This window comes from Moschus berezovskii, chromosome 16 (genome assembly GCF_049115385.1).
Source record: "Moschus berezovskii isolate FMDL1 chromosome 16, NW_MosBer_1.0, whole genome shotgun sequence".
NCBI lineage: Eukaryota > Metazoa > Chordata > Mammalia > Artiodactyla > Moschidae > Moschus > Moschus berezovskii.
The window spans coordinates 12,177,057-12,193,616 of NC_142475.1; the positions used below are offsets into that span (position 1 = coordinate 12,177,057).

The window sequence follows — 16,560 nt, forward strand, 5'->3', positions numbered from 1 at the left end:
TTCTGTTGGAGTGAGAAAGCAATCATAGACAGCATTTAAAAGGAATGAGCGTGTCTGTGCTCCCAAGTATTTTGTATCCATAGATGGTTTAGAAGTGGCTTATTTCATGCAGCTATCAAATCACATTTAGTAGAGTGCAAACTCAGAACTTGTGTCTATACCACTTGGAATAGTACGTGATCATAAAAGACATTCAAATGTATTAGTGTATTTGCATGCGTTCTAAGTCATTTCAGTCGTGTCCAACTCTTTGGCGACCCACCCGACTTCAGCCCGCCAGGCTCCTATGTCCATGGAATTCTCAAGTCAAGAATCCTGGAGCAAGTTGCCATGCCCTCCTCCAGGGGATCTTCCCAAACCAGGGGTCAAACCTGTGTCTCTTACGTCTCCTGCTTTGACAGGAGGGTCTTTACCATTAGTGCCATAGTTGTTGAGAATCCTCTATGAAAATCTAACCAGATTCTTATAGTTTGCAATATATATTCTAAGCATATTAAAAATAGGTCTCAACTTGGTATCTCTTGCTCTTTAAATAAAGTTAATTGTATTAGTTGCTGGGCAGTTTGCCAGTATGTTGTGTTATCATAAGCAGGACAGAACTCTAAATACCCATATAGCGTGTAATTCTAAATAAAATTTTGGAACTGTGTATTAAAAAGCCAAGTTGTATTAATTTTTGAAAAGATGCTTTCTGTGCGTATAGTCTTGAATATAGGTTTGTATTAGAAATACCCACATTTTCTAAACTGCTAGTTTCCCACTTTCTGTTTTCTTGTGAAGATGGGTCACATTCATAACCATAATCCTTGTCTCACTGGAAAGTGCGTGCCACTGGGTACAGGGAACCAGAAGGTGCTGAGTCCCTGGTTGATGTTCCACACTAGCACGTGCTCACTCTCACACCACTTTTGAGCTGTGTAACTTTTTATCCAACTAGGACTCCTCTCAGCATGTTTCACTGATGGGAGTCCTTTTGAATCAGATTTCCCACAATTCAGCATCACCAGAGAATTGTCTGGGTTCTGAGTCACCATTTCTAGTGATCTCGGGGCTATTATTGCTCTTTGATTAACAACCGTGGACAGGTTTGCCTCTCATTGACCCTCGTGACCTACCGTGACTGCACCTGGGAGAAGTGCTTCTTTGATGATGGACAAGCTCTTAGCTGCCTCAAAGATGTTAGTTTTCCATCTTGGACTGGGTTTCCCTGGTGTCCTTAATTTCCCTGGTATGGTAACTCTGATGGTAACTTGCATGGTAATCGTTTGCCGTAACTAGTCCCTTAGAGACTTTAAAGAAACCCATAAAATTAAAAAGAAAAGGAGTCTTATAAGCCAGTTGTGTCTTTCTTTCTCTCCCATAAAATGTCTATGCTAAATAAGACTAAAGCATTCTGGTCCTGTGTAGCAGAGATCCACCCGCTTTGTTTTAGAGAGGATTTTTAGCAAGCTGTTAGTAACAGAGGAAGTGTCTACAGACACCTGTTGGCCAAGGTTTAAAATGGAAATGCAAAGGAAGAGGTGAGAGAAGGGCTCCCACGCAGTGCTGGGCCAGCTCTGGCCACCCTTCACGGTGCTCTGCAATCCCAGCTCCTCTCCTCCTTCCCTGTCTATAGGCCACACCCCAATCTAGGTAGGCTTCAGGGAGGAGGAAAAGGGATGTTATACGTCAGTGAGGGACAGACTTGAGAGCCCATAGAGAACACTGGTTTCTTCATTTTCATGTAGGAGGATGGGTAAAGCTCTAATACTGCTTCTGTTACTAGCTTTTCTCAGTTGAGTGAGTTTTAATCAGATTTTTCAGAAAGGGAAAAACCCCAGTGTACAATCCCTATAGTTTGAAACCGCAGTCACAAGGAGACCTTTTCAAAAACCCATAAATCTTATTCTAGTTGATAAAAATCCAAAAAGGATCACTTTCAGCTATGAGCTCTCAAAACTTATTTCTTCAAGGTTTTGTGGGCAATTCTGATGTTTAGGTGATGAAACAGAAGTCAGGTTTCAGTAGATCTTCCTGTCACCCAGATTTTGTGGCTAAAATGTCTGTACCATGGGTGATTGTCACTGTGCATGTTTTGTAAGCAACCACTTCCTTGTTGAAGGAGACAGTCTCCTTTTGTTTTTATTCTTCCTTACGCGCTCAGGGCCGCCCATCAGGAGATGCCTTTATCCAGATGAAGTCTGCGGACAGAGCATTTATGGCTGCACAGAAGTGTCATAAAAAAACCATGAAGGACAGATATGTTGAAGTCTTTCAGTGTTCAGCTGAGGAGATGAACTTTGTGTTAATGGGGGGCACTTTAAATCGAAATGGCTTATCCCCACCGCCATGTAAGTTACCATGTAAGTTTTTCTTGGGTCTTGGCGCTATTCTACGCTATATGCTGGTAGGTGCTTAAGCTGCTTTCATAACTTTCTGTGCCCCTGGTTCTTTCTAAGGCAGGTGAGGTGGTTACATAAGGCTTTCCCGTCTGAAATCGGTAGTATCTGGTAATCATTTAAGACCTTGGTTGCGGACCCCCATAATTAGAGATGCTGCAAATACCTCCTTTCAAATTATATTCTTGCTTTTCCAGTGGTAAGCACTTGATTTCTGAAGCTTAGTGTGCTCAAGATAAGCACTGACTCTGGGAGGCAACCTGGCTATGTAGATATTTTAATACGCATTTATAGGTAAAATAAATATAACATCCCTTTTGTTTTTTTCCTGCAACATATGGTGGGTTTCTTTTTTTTTTAAAGCAAAGGGTGATTTCATGCCCATTTTGCATTTTTAATTTTTGAGCATTAAGTATTTTGGGGGAAGGATAACCTGAAGAGCATCTCTCTTGCTTTCCAGGATACCTGGAATGAGCAGGTTAGTAAAAACTAAAATGCGTAAATAAATTAGCCAAAGTTACCATTGTATCACAGGATCAGTGCTTAAATCAAGCCATGCTGTTGCTCATTGGCACCTGGGTGCAAGCCATCTGGAATCCTGTTTGAGAGGAATAAGCCCTTAAGCAAGGAGACCAAGTTCTGGTTCACGACTAAGGAACATTTGGGGATCTGATGTTCAAAACTTGAATTTCCTAATAAAGTCTTCAGTTTTGAATAAGACATTTTCTTAGGAAGTATGTTGGGTATGTTTAAAGAATGTAGCACTCAAAGTATAGTCCAAAGATAACTAAGAAAGTAAACTGGATGGTGTGCTTGATTCCAATAAAATGTGGAGTGTTCAGACATCACTTTCTAGTAAAGAGGAATCCATACCAATAAACCTATTTGATAAAGTATTATTCATAGAACATTTGGTAGGGCTTAATCCTTTATTGCCCTTGGAATTCCTAAATGCTAATATTCCATTTATCTGCTGCTTGCTGTTGGTGAACATCTAAGAATTGATCACTAATGACTATAAAGTTTAAAACATTCTTATTGGGCTGAATTGGATATCTTAATGCAATCTGTTGTGTTTCCTGTCCATAAACCTACTGATAATATCAGTAACTTTTACAATTTCCTTTACTGATAATCTATCAAACATTATAAGATAAGGGAATTTCTCCATCATGTATAACCCCAGTTCTTTTACTGTGATACCTTTTAACTTCTCTCTTCCTAGTGGAAAAAATGGTCATTACAGGCTTCATAAGACTTGTATTTCTCTTTCCCCTATCACAAACCCTAAAATAATAATTTTTCAAAATTTAAATGCATTTTTACATAAACACTTACTTCCATATTTTTATTACCTTCTAAAGATTTTAATTGAAATTCAGCTGTTTGTTATTTTAATGGAAGAGTTTGCTAATTAAAAATAATTAGAACCAATTTTTGCATGCTATTATGCTTGTTCTGGTAGTTTAGTCATTTAGTCATGTCCGACTCTTGTGACCCCTTGGACTGTAGCCTGCTAGGCTCCTCTGTCCATGAAAATTCTCCAGACAAGAATACTGGAGTGGGTTGCCAGGGATGCTTGTTCTACTGCACTTATTTTTTTTCTGCCAACTCACTTTAGGTGACCCTCTCTTTATGACTTAGGTGCCTCAGTTCTGTTTGCCCTTTCTCTGGACTTTTTCAGGCCAGGGATCATAATTTTAAAATTATCTACACACTAGGTATCTAACATGTAACAGTTTTTGATGGATATGAAGGAGGCACCCAAAAAGTGAATATGAGATCAATATGTTAGTCTTGGGTTTTTGGTTTGTTTGGAGGGGTTGGGGTTTTTTGGTTTTGTTTGTTTTTGGCTGCACTGCTTACCTTGCGGGATCTCAGTTCCCCAACCAGGGACTGACCCAGGCCATAGCAGTGAAAGCCCAGAATACTAACCACTAGACCACCAGGGCACTCTCAGGTCTCGGGTTTAAGTACCCTTATTCAGCTAACTTACTCATCTCCATAGACATACAGAAACCTCTAAGAAGACCCAAAGACAGAGAGGTTTTCATGTGAAAAGTTATCCATTGGGCCTCAGCTGTTGGCAAAATATATTGGGTGATCCTAGGTTTGAAAATTGAAGTCAGGGACCCCACATTCAGGCCACCTCTCAGTTATCTCTCCTGTTGGGTGCAGATGTCCTGGAGTTGTGCTCATCCCACACATTAAAGCTAGGGACCAGCAAGTGGTCTGACTTAAGTGAGTTGCTATCTTCAAAGGCTTTGCATAGCCAGAAGACAAAAAATCCAGTCCTTTCTAATCTAATCTGAATCCACTTTTCATCAGCTGACTCTCAGGAAGATTTACACATATTTCTTCAGGGTTTTTTTTTCAAGGAATCTTTTTTTCTTTTTTTTTTGCACTGGTCTGAAGATGTCGATTAGTTTTGAAAACCCATCTTCTGGGTTGCCTTGAAGTGTACACAGTACAGAGATAATCTGCTTCTTTTGGGTTAGTTTACTGTGTCAGTCCATGCTTTGGCCTAGTGCGTGGTCCTGGTGAATAGTATCTTACCGTAACTGTCCTCATGCTGTGCTATAGAGTCTAAAACAAGATGGACTGGCAGTATAGCTCTCAAAAGGGAAAAAAAAGAAAGCTTTTAGTTTGAAGTTGCACGAAATGTCAGTCTGTCCCATGTTTCTTTCCTCAAAGAGTGAGTTTGTGGTTTCTTGCACTTAGGAGCAGGGTTAAAAAAAAAAAACAACAACCATGTGTCATGAAATTTTGAGAAGACTTGAAAGTCCACTTGGAACCATTTGGTTTTTTTTCCCCAAATTTCAAACTAAGAACCATTCTTTAAGTAGATGGAGTATGTGAGATTTGAGATTGCTTCTAGTTATTATCTATGTAATCAAAAGGCAGTTGCTTGGGACGGTATACGGCACTGGTCTCTTTCTTTCAAATGTGTGTGTAGAAGGGCGACCTCATGGCGTCAGTGTCACTAAGATATCTCAAGGTCTCTCTCTCTGTTTGTGTAGGCCTGTCTCCTCCCTCCTACACATTTCCAGCTCCTGCAGCAGTTATTCCTACTGAAGCTGCCATCTACCAGCCCTCGGTGCTTCTGAGCCCACGAGCGCTGCAGCCCTCCGCGGCGTACTACCCCGCGGGCACCCAGCTCTTCATGAACTACACGGCGTACTACCCCAGGTAAGGCTCACAGGAACAAAGGACTCCTTTGATAGCCGCTGCCTGAGTCCACAAAAGAAGGTTGCCTGCCACGTGGAAGGTTAGCGTGGCAGGCTGCAGTTTCTGGTCATATATATCTCTGTCCAAGAAGGTTGTCTCAAGACAACCAGAATGTTTATTTTTTTATTCATCTCTTATTGACAGCATAGTCTTTTAGATTACTTATGTATACAGCTTTCCCTTTTTCCTTCTGTTTTAGGGCTGCTCGTGAGTTAGCCCAGTAATCATTATAAAAGGGTGACAGTATCATGTGAATGAATTACAAAACGAGAAAATCTGTGGTGAGGGCAGTTAATTTTTAAGAATTCATGTCAGCCGAAAATAGATAAAAATTGTTTTAAATTTTATAGGGCTTGTATTCTTTCCCCTCTAAGTCTTTACTAACAAGTCCAGAAAATGAGATTTTTCAGTACTTTCTTAGACTCAACATATTTTAAATCTGATTACTTTTAGTTGTTCTGTTTCTTGGAGGCAACAGGATATAACGGAGAGAAATTCTGTCAGTGTCATCTCTTCTACCCGCAGCAGTTTGCTTAACCTTTCTGGTTCTTATACAGCGATGGGATCAGCCATGTTTCTGGAGTCCCTGAGTCCCCCCCAGGTCTGATTGCCTGTGATTCTAACTTGGATATATAATGTCCTCTCATTCTCAATCTATTTTTCAAAAAAAAGTTTTAAGTCTTTGTTTAGTTACTAACCAGTTCACTTTATTAAAATAAAAATTTTACTTTGGCACAAACAATATTGCTCAAAATTTTTTTTTAAGTACACAAGGGCCTTGTTTTTTTCCTTCTCAAGCTATTTAAAATAGATGTGTTGAATACATCCACCAATGTACCTGTGAGGTTTTGGCCTGGAACTTACCTCTCTGATCTCTAGAGTTTGTCACATTGTGGTTTTTTATTTTTGTTGCTTGTTTGTTTGTTTGGCTGGGGAGTGTTGTTGGCCTTGCTGCATGGCTTTTGGGATCTTCGTTTCCCGACTAGGGATCAAACCTGACTCCCCTGCAGTGAGGTGTGGTGTCCTAACCACTGGACCACCAGGGAATTCCCTGTCACACTGTATTTCTGTGCCTTCTCCATCTACAGTTTCCTCACAGGGAGCGAGAACATTGAGATATTGGTATCAGTGAAGCTTGTAGCCAATAAATTTATTTTTTTAGGAATTTAAAAAACTTTCATTCTTGTTTTTAAATGGAAAATATTGAAAATTTTCTTTATTGGGGAAGAACAATGAGAAAGCCATGATAATCATCAGCTGACCATCTTTTGAAAATTTGAAAAGGCCCAGAAGCATGAGTAATTGTTCTTGGTTGAGTTCTGTGTCAGGCACCCACTCCAGTCCCAATCTGTCACCTGTGATAGTCACTTGCTGGTAGTGGCTCTGGTTATAAGAAAAATCTTGGTCTTCCTTTCTTAGGCCACCAGAATGCCAGGAGTGGAATGCTCTGTGCCCCTGGATGTCGGGGGCAGTTTCTTGTGTCTGTAATACACTTGTAGAGTATCCAGTTCCATCGTTGCCTTTCTCTCTGGACACTGTTAAAAGAAGGAATCTCTTAGAAATAGTTTCCCATCATAGTGAGTTGGGAGCTTCAGTCTGGAACTGAAGCCCCAAAGGCAAGAGAAACGGATTTATGGCTTAATAGTTCCTGTAATTTTTTTCTACTAGTAGTTTTAAAGTTTGTCGCAAAGAGTCGGACACAACTGAGCGACTGAACTGAACTGAATGTCCTCCTTATTAAGTCTAAGAGGATAGAAGTAGTGAGGAAAAGTAGATTCAGATTTTACACAACTCTTAAGTCCAAAAGTAACCTCAGTTATCAATTTGAGAACATACATATCTGTGTGCTTGTAAATAATGTGACATACTAACATATGCTTGGTTTGTTTTTTCAACTTGCCAGTAGACCTAAGGAATATCTGCAAATTTACCTCACTCTTGTAACTTCCCGTGGTAACTAACAAGTTACTTCCCATTCATGTAACTTTCTAAGAATGAAAATGTCATAATTTTAAAATTCCTTTATTTTTATAGACATCTAATTGTATCTTTCTCTATTAAACCTCATACCGATCATTAAATACTTCTATGGAACAATTTCACAAAAGTGGGATTTTTAAGTCATGCTTGTGTGTTGTATTTAAATTAATATTTCCAAATGACTCCTAGTATGTTTCATTATTTGAATTTTCATTTCCCTCTTTCTAGGAAATTATACACACTAACAAAGTGTTCAAACATTGGAATGTCCTGTTAACCAGACTTAAAGTCTGATATAATCTAAAAAAAATATTCCAAAAGCCATCAAATATTTCGTAGTTTTGGGAGAACACCATTAATTTCTAACCTCACATGACTAAGGCATTTGAGACTCTGTAATGTAAATGTTGAAAGTATATTTTGGCTTATTTACTGATGTGTAGGAAAATTGGAGATAGCATGCTATGCTAAGTCACTTCAGTCGTGTCCGACTCTGTGTGACCCCATAGACGGAAACCCACCAGGCTCCCCCGTCCCTGGGATTCTCCAGGCAAGAACACTGGAGTGGGTTGCCATTTCCTTCTCCAGGAGATAGCATACTTCAGGCTAAAACAGGATATTAAATCGGAAGCTCTGGAGTTTGTCTCTTTTCAAATTAGAAATAAATTTAAATTCCCTCCACTTAAAAAAAAATACTTTATTGAAGTATCGTTGATTTACAGTGTTGTGTTTATTTCTGCAGTACAACAGAGTGATCAGTTATACGCATTTTCTTTTTCCTGTTCTTTTCCATTATGGTTTATCATAGGATGTTGTCCCTCTACTTGTTAAATGAAAGCTAGCTGTCCAACTTCAGATTAATGCTGAAATTCAGATTAATGTTCATTAAAGATACTTTAAAGATGCTAACATATTTTGCAAACTTTTAAAAGCAGGCCCCTCAGAAAATGATACTGAGTTTTACCTGTTTTTAATTAATTTATCTGGGCAAGCTGTTATTCAGTACCTCTGTGTGCAACACATTTGGAATATTAGGATTAATAAAATATGAACCCTTTCTGCCATAGGGTAGCTGACAGAATTCATCCCTGTGCAAAGTCAGTGACTTCAAAGGGCTCCTTCCGCTAGAGGGCATTTGTTCTTATTTTATTTCCTCCTACTTGGTATATCTTCCAGTGGGTATTGCTCTGAGAATATGCTGATAACATCTCTCACCATTAGGATTTGGATTGCTTGAGGAACATGTAAGGAAAAAAGCAATGAACCAGTGAATTGCTTTTTGTTTATTACTAGATGAGTTTTTAGCAGTCTAAATGTGTGGCTGTGACAACAACATCTTGAAGAGCTAGTGAAATTAAAACAAATGGTTCTATTTGCTGCTTGTGAACATTGGTTTTTTTCTTTCTCCACTTGAAAGAAGGTTTCAGGTACCCAGTATGCCAGAGCTTAGCCTAGGATACAAAAGAAGTGTTGATGCCCACCCTGCTTATCACTCAAATGTTCTCTCCCATTACACCTTTTCTCTCCTATTACATAAAGTCCTACCTTTTGTTCTGACCTCTTATTTTTCTTAGAAAAGAATATTCTCTTTTGCATCAGAGCTATAAGCACAGGTAAGAAACATGCTAGATCTTCAGCTAAATGTCATATGATTTAAAGAAAGATGGATTAACGTAAATGTCTTGTGTATATCCATTGCCTCACCTTTTGTAGGACATATAAGTAATAACATATTCACCTTGAACCAAGGTAGAGGGCAAGGGGATGTTTAACGTTTTTAATGAGGGATGCTTTATTTGCATGCCCACAAGAAAGGGTGGGGGTTGGGGGGGATCCTTTTTTTCTTGGGATAACCCTTTATGTGAAATCAGCTCCTTTCTACCCAAGCATTAAATACATATATTTAGTAAGAGTGAAACATTCTGCAGTGCTTGGTTTGTCATGTCGTTTTTATATTCTCTTCTGAAAGTCTTTGCACTTGAACCGAAAGAATATGAACCCTCTGAGAGATACCTGCACTTGCTGTTGTGAAACACTTGGCTTTCTCGCTCCAGTCTCCTTTGTTTTATTGAGATAAGCTTAGGTTCACACGCCATGTAACAAACAGTACAGAGCATTCATATACACTTGAACTTGTTTAGTCACTAGGTTGTGTCCAACTCTTTGTGACCTCATGGACTGTAGCCCACCAGGCTCCTCTGTCCATGGGATTTCTCAGGAAAGAACACTGGAATGGGTTGCCATATCCTTCTCCAGGGGATCTTCCTGACTCAGGGACTGAGCCATGTCTCCTGCTTGGCAGGAAGATTCTTTTCTGTTGAGCCACTGGGAAAGCCATATTTACTTGCTGAAAGCTTTTTGATAGGACCAAGAAAAAGAATTCTTGTTTTAAAATTTTCTTTTTATAACAAATACTTAGTGTCACAAATGTAAGTTGGAACTCAGCATGCAGTGAAATGACACGAGAATTTTGTAAAATGTGATATTAATGCAATATCAGAGAATGTAATATCGAAGAAGCACCAGATAATTTCTGTTGGTGGAAACAGCTTTTTTTCTTTCCCAATTTGAATGTCATTGCTAAATGACATAAGCAAGAACTGTTGTGGGCAATAGACTATACTATCAGTGCTTGAGAATTCAGTGTAGTTTCATGGAAGGAATAGTTGTTTACTAAAGACCTTATATAATGAGTAACTCAGGGAATTTAAAATATACTTAAAATTCTTAACTTCAAGGAAAAAACTTTAATTACTCAAAACACTTAATTGATTTCAATATATAAGGTTTTTTTTCCCCTATTCTTTTTCTTAAAAATGTTATTTTAAGCATAGCTTTTAGAAAAGCTATTACAGAAATTTTCAAACAAGTAATTTGGGAATATATCTATTACTCAATATTTTGCCAATCTGGTGTCCTATCGAGGACATTTTAAAGCCCAGAAACCTAGATATCATTTCTTTCATGTGTTGCTGTTTATGTGCGCAGTATATCTTTAAGCACCTTATTCTTGAGTATTAATGCTGTTGCTGCGCTTGTGCTCAGTCCTTTCCGACTCTTCTCAACCCCGTGGACTGTAGCCCGTCAGGCTTCTCTGTCCATGAGATTCTCCAGGCAAGAATCCTGGAGTGGGTTGCATTTCCTCCTCCAGGGGATCTTCCTGACCCAGGGATCGAACCCACGTCTCTTGCATCGCCTGCATTGGCGGGAGGGTTCTTTGTTACTGTGCCACCTGGGAAGCCTTTAAGTATTGATAACTTTAGTTAAAGGAGATAAACTTAACTAGGACACACATACCTATCTTGATAAAACAAATAAGCCTCTTTTGCCTCCATTGCCCTATTTAAGCATTTCCTTGGTATATATTGATTGCACTGAAGTAGTTGTAAGGTAAAAACGACCCAGGCACCAGATGGATAGTGTAACAGGCTTTAATAGCAAGGTGCTCCCGGGCGGGGTTCCCGGACCCAAGCAAGTGAGGTCGAGGAAGTCCGCGCCCAAACAAAGACAAGAGGCAGCTTATACAGCTTTACAGTAACAAACAGCGAAATTTTTCCCGAATAAGGCAAGATTTGGAATGGTGGTCCCTCATAGGGCAGGAGCCGGGGTGGCAAGACCGAGTTGGTTGCCCGATCTGCTCAAGGTTGTGCTGATGCGGTGGAATAGTTCTTGCTGTTTCTGGGCGGGAGGTTAGGAGAGGGTTGATTTCTACATCAAGGACACTCCAGCAGTGGGGGAGGGAATGAGGGAACAGAGCACAATAGAGTTCTGGTGGGACGGGAAAGGGGGGAGGAGGCGGAGAGACCAAAATGGCCACCGAGGTCCGACCTTACATTAGGTTTAAAGGAAAAACCGACATTTGTCTATGAATTTTATTTAATAATAGAGTAATGCTTTTTATTTTATTTATTAAGTTCAAAATAAACCATAATAACCACAAAACTCGAATGGGATTGCTTCTAGACAGGGTCTGATTTGGGGGGAAAGAATGTGGTGGAGTCATCCTGCTTGCCTTTTACTTGTGCCTTTCAATGTTGTCCTCAGTTCCTATTCAAAAATAAGACAAAAGTGCGTTTAAAAAACAAAAACCCAAAAGTAGTTTCCAAAATAATAGCTTCTGTAAATGTGCCTCTCTGGAAATTGTTAACGTAGCATGGATCACAGTGTGTTTTGCTTGCTGCTTCATCTACAGCTTTTCATCAAAATACTGCTTTTTAAAATGTCATTGTTCTCAAAATATGTAAGAAGATCGGTTATCATTTTGTGCTTTAAATCAAGCAAAAAGATTACTTTTAAAATAATTTCTGGTGTAGGGTGTTTTCAAATGTAAAATGAAGCTTTGTGGGGACAATTCTTGTTTTGAGTAAGCAGTCTGTAACTTTACTATGTATTTGGAATATATTATGATAACTGTGGTAGGGGGTTTAAATTTTTGTAATCTTTAACATAATTGGAGTAAATTTAAGTTTAGCTACCAAACAATTTTGACAGTACCTAAATTTGCTTACTATTTTAGTGAAATGGATTCTTGAAAGATTTCTTTATTCCTTCTGAAGTGTTTTTATATTTGTTGGTTACTTAAACTTTCTCCAGGAGGTAGATGCACTTGGAAAGAGAGACTTGTAGCCTTTAAGAAGAGCTAACAGAAATGGAGGATCCATGTGTACTGAGCAGTCCATCTACATGAGCATTAAGCTCAAAAGAATGTTGCAAAGTCAGCCTTCTTGAGATTGTTCACTTCAGATGAACAAGTTAGTTCAGAAATTTCCAAATGAAAATTGATTACAGTCTTTACATGTGCTAGGATTAAAACATTGTTTTTCCAGTCACTTTCCAAATATAGGGTCTTTATGTCACTAGGGGTGTTAATAACTGTTAAGCAAAGACTCTGTACAGTAATTTTGCAAGGAAGTAGAAACCAGATTTCTTTTTGTAAGACTTCTCAGAATGTTTTCTGTGTTGATGTGTTGCTGATGTATTGTGACTCATTCAGAGGAGAGTATACTCTCTCCTCTAATTTTCTTTTCCCTTGACCTCTTTCTCTAATAAGGTAGATAATACTTTTGATCTTTGTTCTCTAGAGAAATATGACAAGTTGTTTGTCAAAATATCACATTGTTTTGTCATGCTATAACTGCTTCTACTTTGGAATGCTATCTGTGTTGCCAATGTTTAGTAATTTGTAATTGTTAAATGAAAGAGTATTGTCTTATGAGAACTGTTTTCAAAAGAGTATATATTTAGTTTTCTTGGTTGTTGAACACCTTGGCCTTCATTGTTTTTATATATCTTTCCCTGTTCTGAAAAAGAATTTGCAGTGATGTATTAAGATACAGAGTATTTTAAAAAGTGATATAAATTAAGACTTGATAAAAATATAAGATAGGAAATGTTTGATAGTCTCGCAATTAAATTAATCTTAGGCAGTTAATATTGGCATAACAGTCATGGGCTTTGGGCAGGAGGAAACTTTAATTGCACACAGAATTTAAAAGGAAAGGAAGTCATAAATATCTTGGGGAAATCCAGTTTTTCTCCACATCAAGTTTGAGAATTAGTACTCAAATCCACAGAGAGAACACGGAGTACTCCCATGGAGGAGATCTTCAACTTTATAACTCAAGTGTTTGACTCCAGCTACAAGTATACATATATCCCTTCCCTTGTGAGCCTCACTCCAGAAGTTTCTTAACACGATCTCAGGGTCACTTGCTGATTGAGTCTCAGCAGCAGTGTCTGCATAACTGTGATGCTCTAGCAGTCTTTTGAAAATAAACCTTTGGGGAGAACCTCCCTGCCACCCCATGCTGTTTTCTTTTTCTCTTCATCTCCCCTCAGGTTGCTGGTTCAGGCAACCCCAACAGGGTTTCTTACCAGTTCAAGGGCATCTCCTTGTTAGTTTATACAGTCTCTCCATGCTCTGTTGGAACTCGGTGTTCAGTGTTAGGTTGACTCATTCATTTGGACCCTAACCCTTGGGTTCCTTTGTGATTCTATCAGTTTTTGGATCTTTGCAGCTTTTGAGTACCAGTTACATTATTGGTACTATGTCCATCTGAGACTTTTTTTTTTTTTGCTGAGTGTTGGGATCTTAAGTTTCCCAACCAAGGGATTGATCCCATACCCCCTGCAATGGAAACACAGTCTTAACCACAGAACCACTAGGGAAGTGCTTCTAACAATTTAGAGTAACTGCTAGAAGAGCCATGGTGTCCATTAGTGGCAACTCCAGTTCACTTCCCTTCTACCCACTTTACTTGCCCCTTCCACATCCCTAAATAACTATTACTCTATTTTCTTTTTCTATAGATTTGCCTGTTCAGATGTTTAATATAAGCAGAATAATGCCATTTGTGGTCTTTCATGACTAGTTTCTTTGATTTAGCCTGTTTTTGAGGTTCATTCATGTTGTAATATGGATCAACAGTTTTCATTCCTTTTTATGGTTAAGCAATATTCCATTGTAGGAGTATACAACATTTAGTTTATCATCAGCTGTCAGACAGTTGGACTTGTTTATTCTGTCAATAATGCTATATACATCTGCTTTCAAGTTTTTGTGTGGACCTAGATTTTCAGCTTTCTTTAGTTAGATATGTACATAGGAGTAGAATTGCTGGGTCATGTGGTAACTTTATGTTTAAGTTTTCAGAATCAGCCAAACTGTTTTCCAAAGGGGCTTCACCATCTTAACATTCCCATTAACAATGTTTTGGCATTTTTCCTTTCTTTACATCTTTTCAGCTCTTTTAACTATTTTCATGGGTGTGGATTTGCTGTCTCATTATGGTTTTGATTTACATTTATGTAACTATTGATTTTGAGCAACTTTATATGTGCTTACTAGCCATTCACGTGTTTGCTTTGGAGAAAAGTTTATGGAAGTGCTTTGCACATTTTTTAATTGAGCAATGTTTCTTACTGTATTTTAGCTGTAAAGTTTCTGTATATATTCTAAGTAGGACATCTTAGGTGACTTACAAATATTTTCTCCCAGTCTGTGGGTTGTCTTTTCATTTTCTTGATGATGTTCTTTAAAGCACAAAAGTTTTTAAGTTTTGGTGGGTTTTGTTTTTGGCCATGCCACATAGTAAAATCATGGATTCCTAACCATTTGGATCACCAGGAGAAAAAAGTCAAAGTAGAAACTGTTAGTTGCTCAGTCATGTCTGACTCTTTGCGACCACTTGGTATGTCCATGGGATTCTCCAGGCCAGAATACTGGAGTAGGTAGCCTTTCCCTTCTCCAGGGGATCTTCCCAACCCAGGGATTGAACCAAGGTCTCCTGCGTTGCAGGCAGATTCTTTATCATCTGAGCTACCAGGGACTAATTCCCCAAAAGTTTTAAATTTTGATGCAGTTCAACTTATCTGTTTCTTTTCTCACTACACTTTTGTCATATAGAATGCAAGGTCATGAAAATGTATTACTACATATTCTTATAAGAGTTTTGTAGTGTTAGCTCTTGTACTTAGGCGTATTATCCATCTTGAATTAGTTTTTTATACAGAGTAAGGTAGAAGTCTAAATTCATCTTTTTGCCTGTGGACATTTCACTATTCAGCCCCATTTACTGAAAAGAGTTATTTTCTCATCAAATTGTCTTGGGACTCTTGTCAAAAATCAGTTGACCAGGGACTTCATGAGTCTTGTGGTTGGGACTCCATGGTTTCATTGCTGAGGGCCTTGGTCTGGGAACTGGGATCCCATGGGTTAACAAACAAGCAAATAAATTGACCACAAATGTAAGAGTTTATTTCTGGCCTCTCAAATTCTATTCTGTTGATCTTGGCCTACCATTATGGAAGTACCACACCAAAATTACTGCAGTTTTATAGTAAAGTTTTTAGGAAATTCAAAATATTTTGCTCTTTTTCAAGAAAGTGTGGCTGTTCTTGGTCATTTGTAATTCCATATATGTTTTAGCTTCAGTTTTGTTGATGTCTGGGAGGAACAAAAAGACAATATAATAGCTATTGCATCAAATCTATACAATTTAGAGTATTGCCATTTTAACAAAATTAAATTGTCTGTTTATGAACATGGACTGTCCATTTATTTAGATGACTTCAATTTTTTAACAATGTTTCATAGTTTTTAGTGTGTCAGTCTTGCTGTTCCTTTATCACTTTTTTTTTTGTGTGTAATATTTTGTTCTTTTAATGCTATTGTGAATGATTACTTTCCTAATTTCATTTTTGGGTTGTTCATTGTATGTGAAAGTCAATCAGTTGTGTCTGACTCTTTGCAACCCCATAGACAGTATATATAGTCCATGGAATTCTCCAGGGCATCTTCCAAACCCAGGGATCGAACCCAGGTCTCCCACATTGCAGGTGGATTCTTTACCAACTGAGCCACAAGGAACGCCCTATTGTAGTGTACAGAAATGTAATTGATTTATTTTGTGCATTGATCTTATATTTGTAACCTTCCTGCTTTGAATGAATGCTGCCTGTGTGTGGGGGAGCATTGAGCTAGGAGTTAAGAAATCTGTGTAGTTCTTTGGTTTTGTGAAGAGCTAACTGGTTGTGTGACCTTCGGGAAATTATTTAACTCTTAGTTTCCGTTTCTACCTCTGTGAAAACAAGAAGGTATGGCTGAATGATGGCTGAAGTCCCTCTCAGCCCTAAAGATCAGCATTCTCTCTCTGCTGTCACAGTTACACATAGATTGACTTTTGGTCTCTAAACAGACTCTCCTTGGAGAGAGTTGTAAAAATCTCTCCAAGTATCTCAAATATGCTGGTGAGTTGAGAATTACTGTTTTAGAGACTTAGATTATGGGCAGCTTGATGTCAAGTAATATTTTCAGGCTTCCATATTTTAGATATGATGAAATGGAAGAATGGTGATGGAAATAGCAAGAGTGAGAATAATAACAGAACAGCAAATTACTGCATTTATGGTTTGTGGAGGATTTCAATACATTAAATCATTGATGCTGAAGAACATTTCTGTGAAACTAGGAAGT

The 16,560-nt window shown here is 38.4% G+C and overlaps 1 protein-coding gene across 4 annotated transcripts in view; it reads left to right on the forward strand.

Moving 5' to 3' along the window:
• Positions 1-16,560, forward strand: part of ESRP1 (epithelial splicing regulatory protein 1) — a 55,761-nt gene that overhangs the window by 27,186 nt on the left and 12,015 nt on the right. For 3 of the 4 annotated variants that reach the window (XM_055431741.2, XM_055431743.2, XM_055431744.2), the window contains exons 12-13: positions 2,144-2,342; positions 5,399-5,567. In XM_055431741.2, coding sequence (XP_055287716.1) covers positions 2,144-2,342; positions 5,399-5,567 — 368 coding nt within the window. The remainder of the gene's footprint in view (positions 1-2,143; positions 2,343-5,398; positions 5,568-16,560) is intronic. The other variant, XM_055431742.2, reaches the window with a different exon arrangement.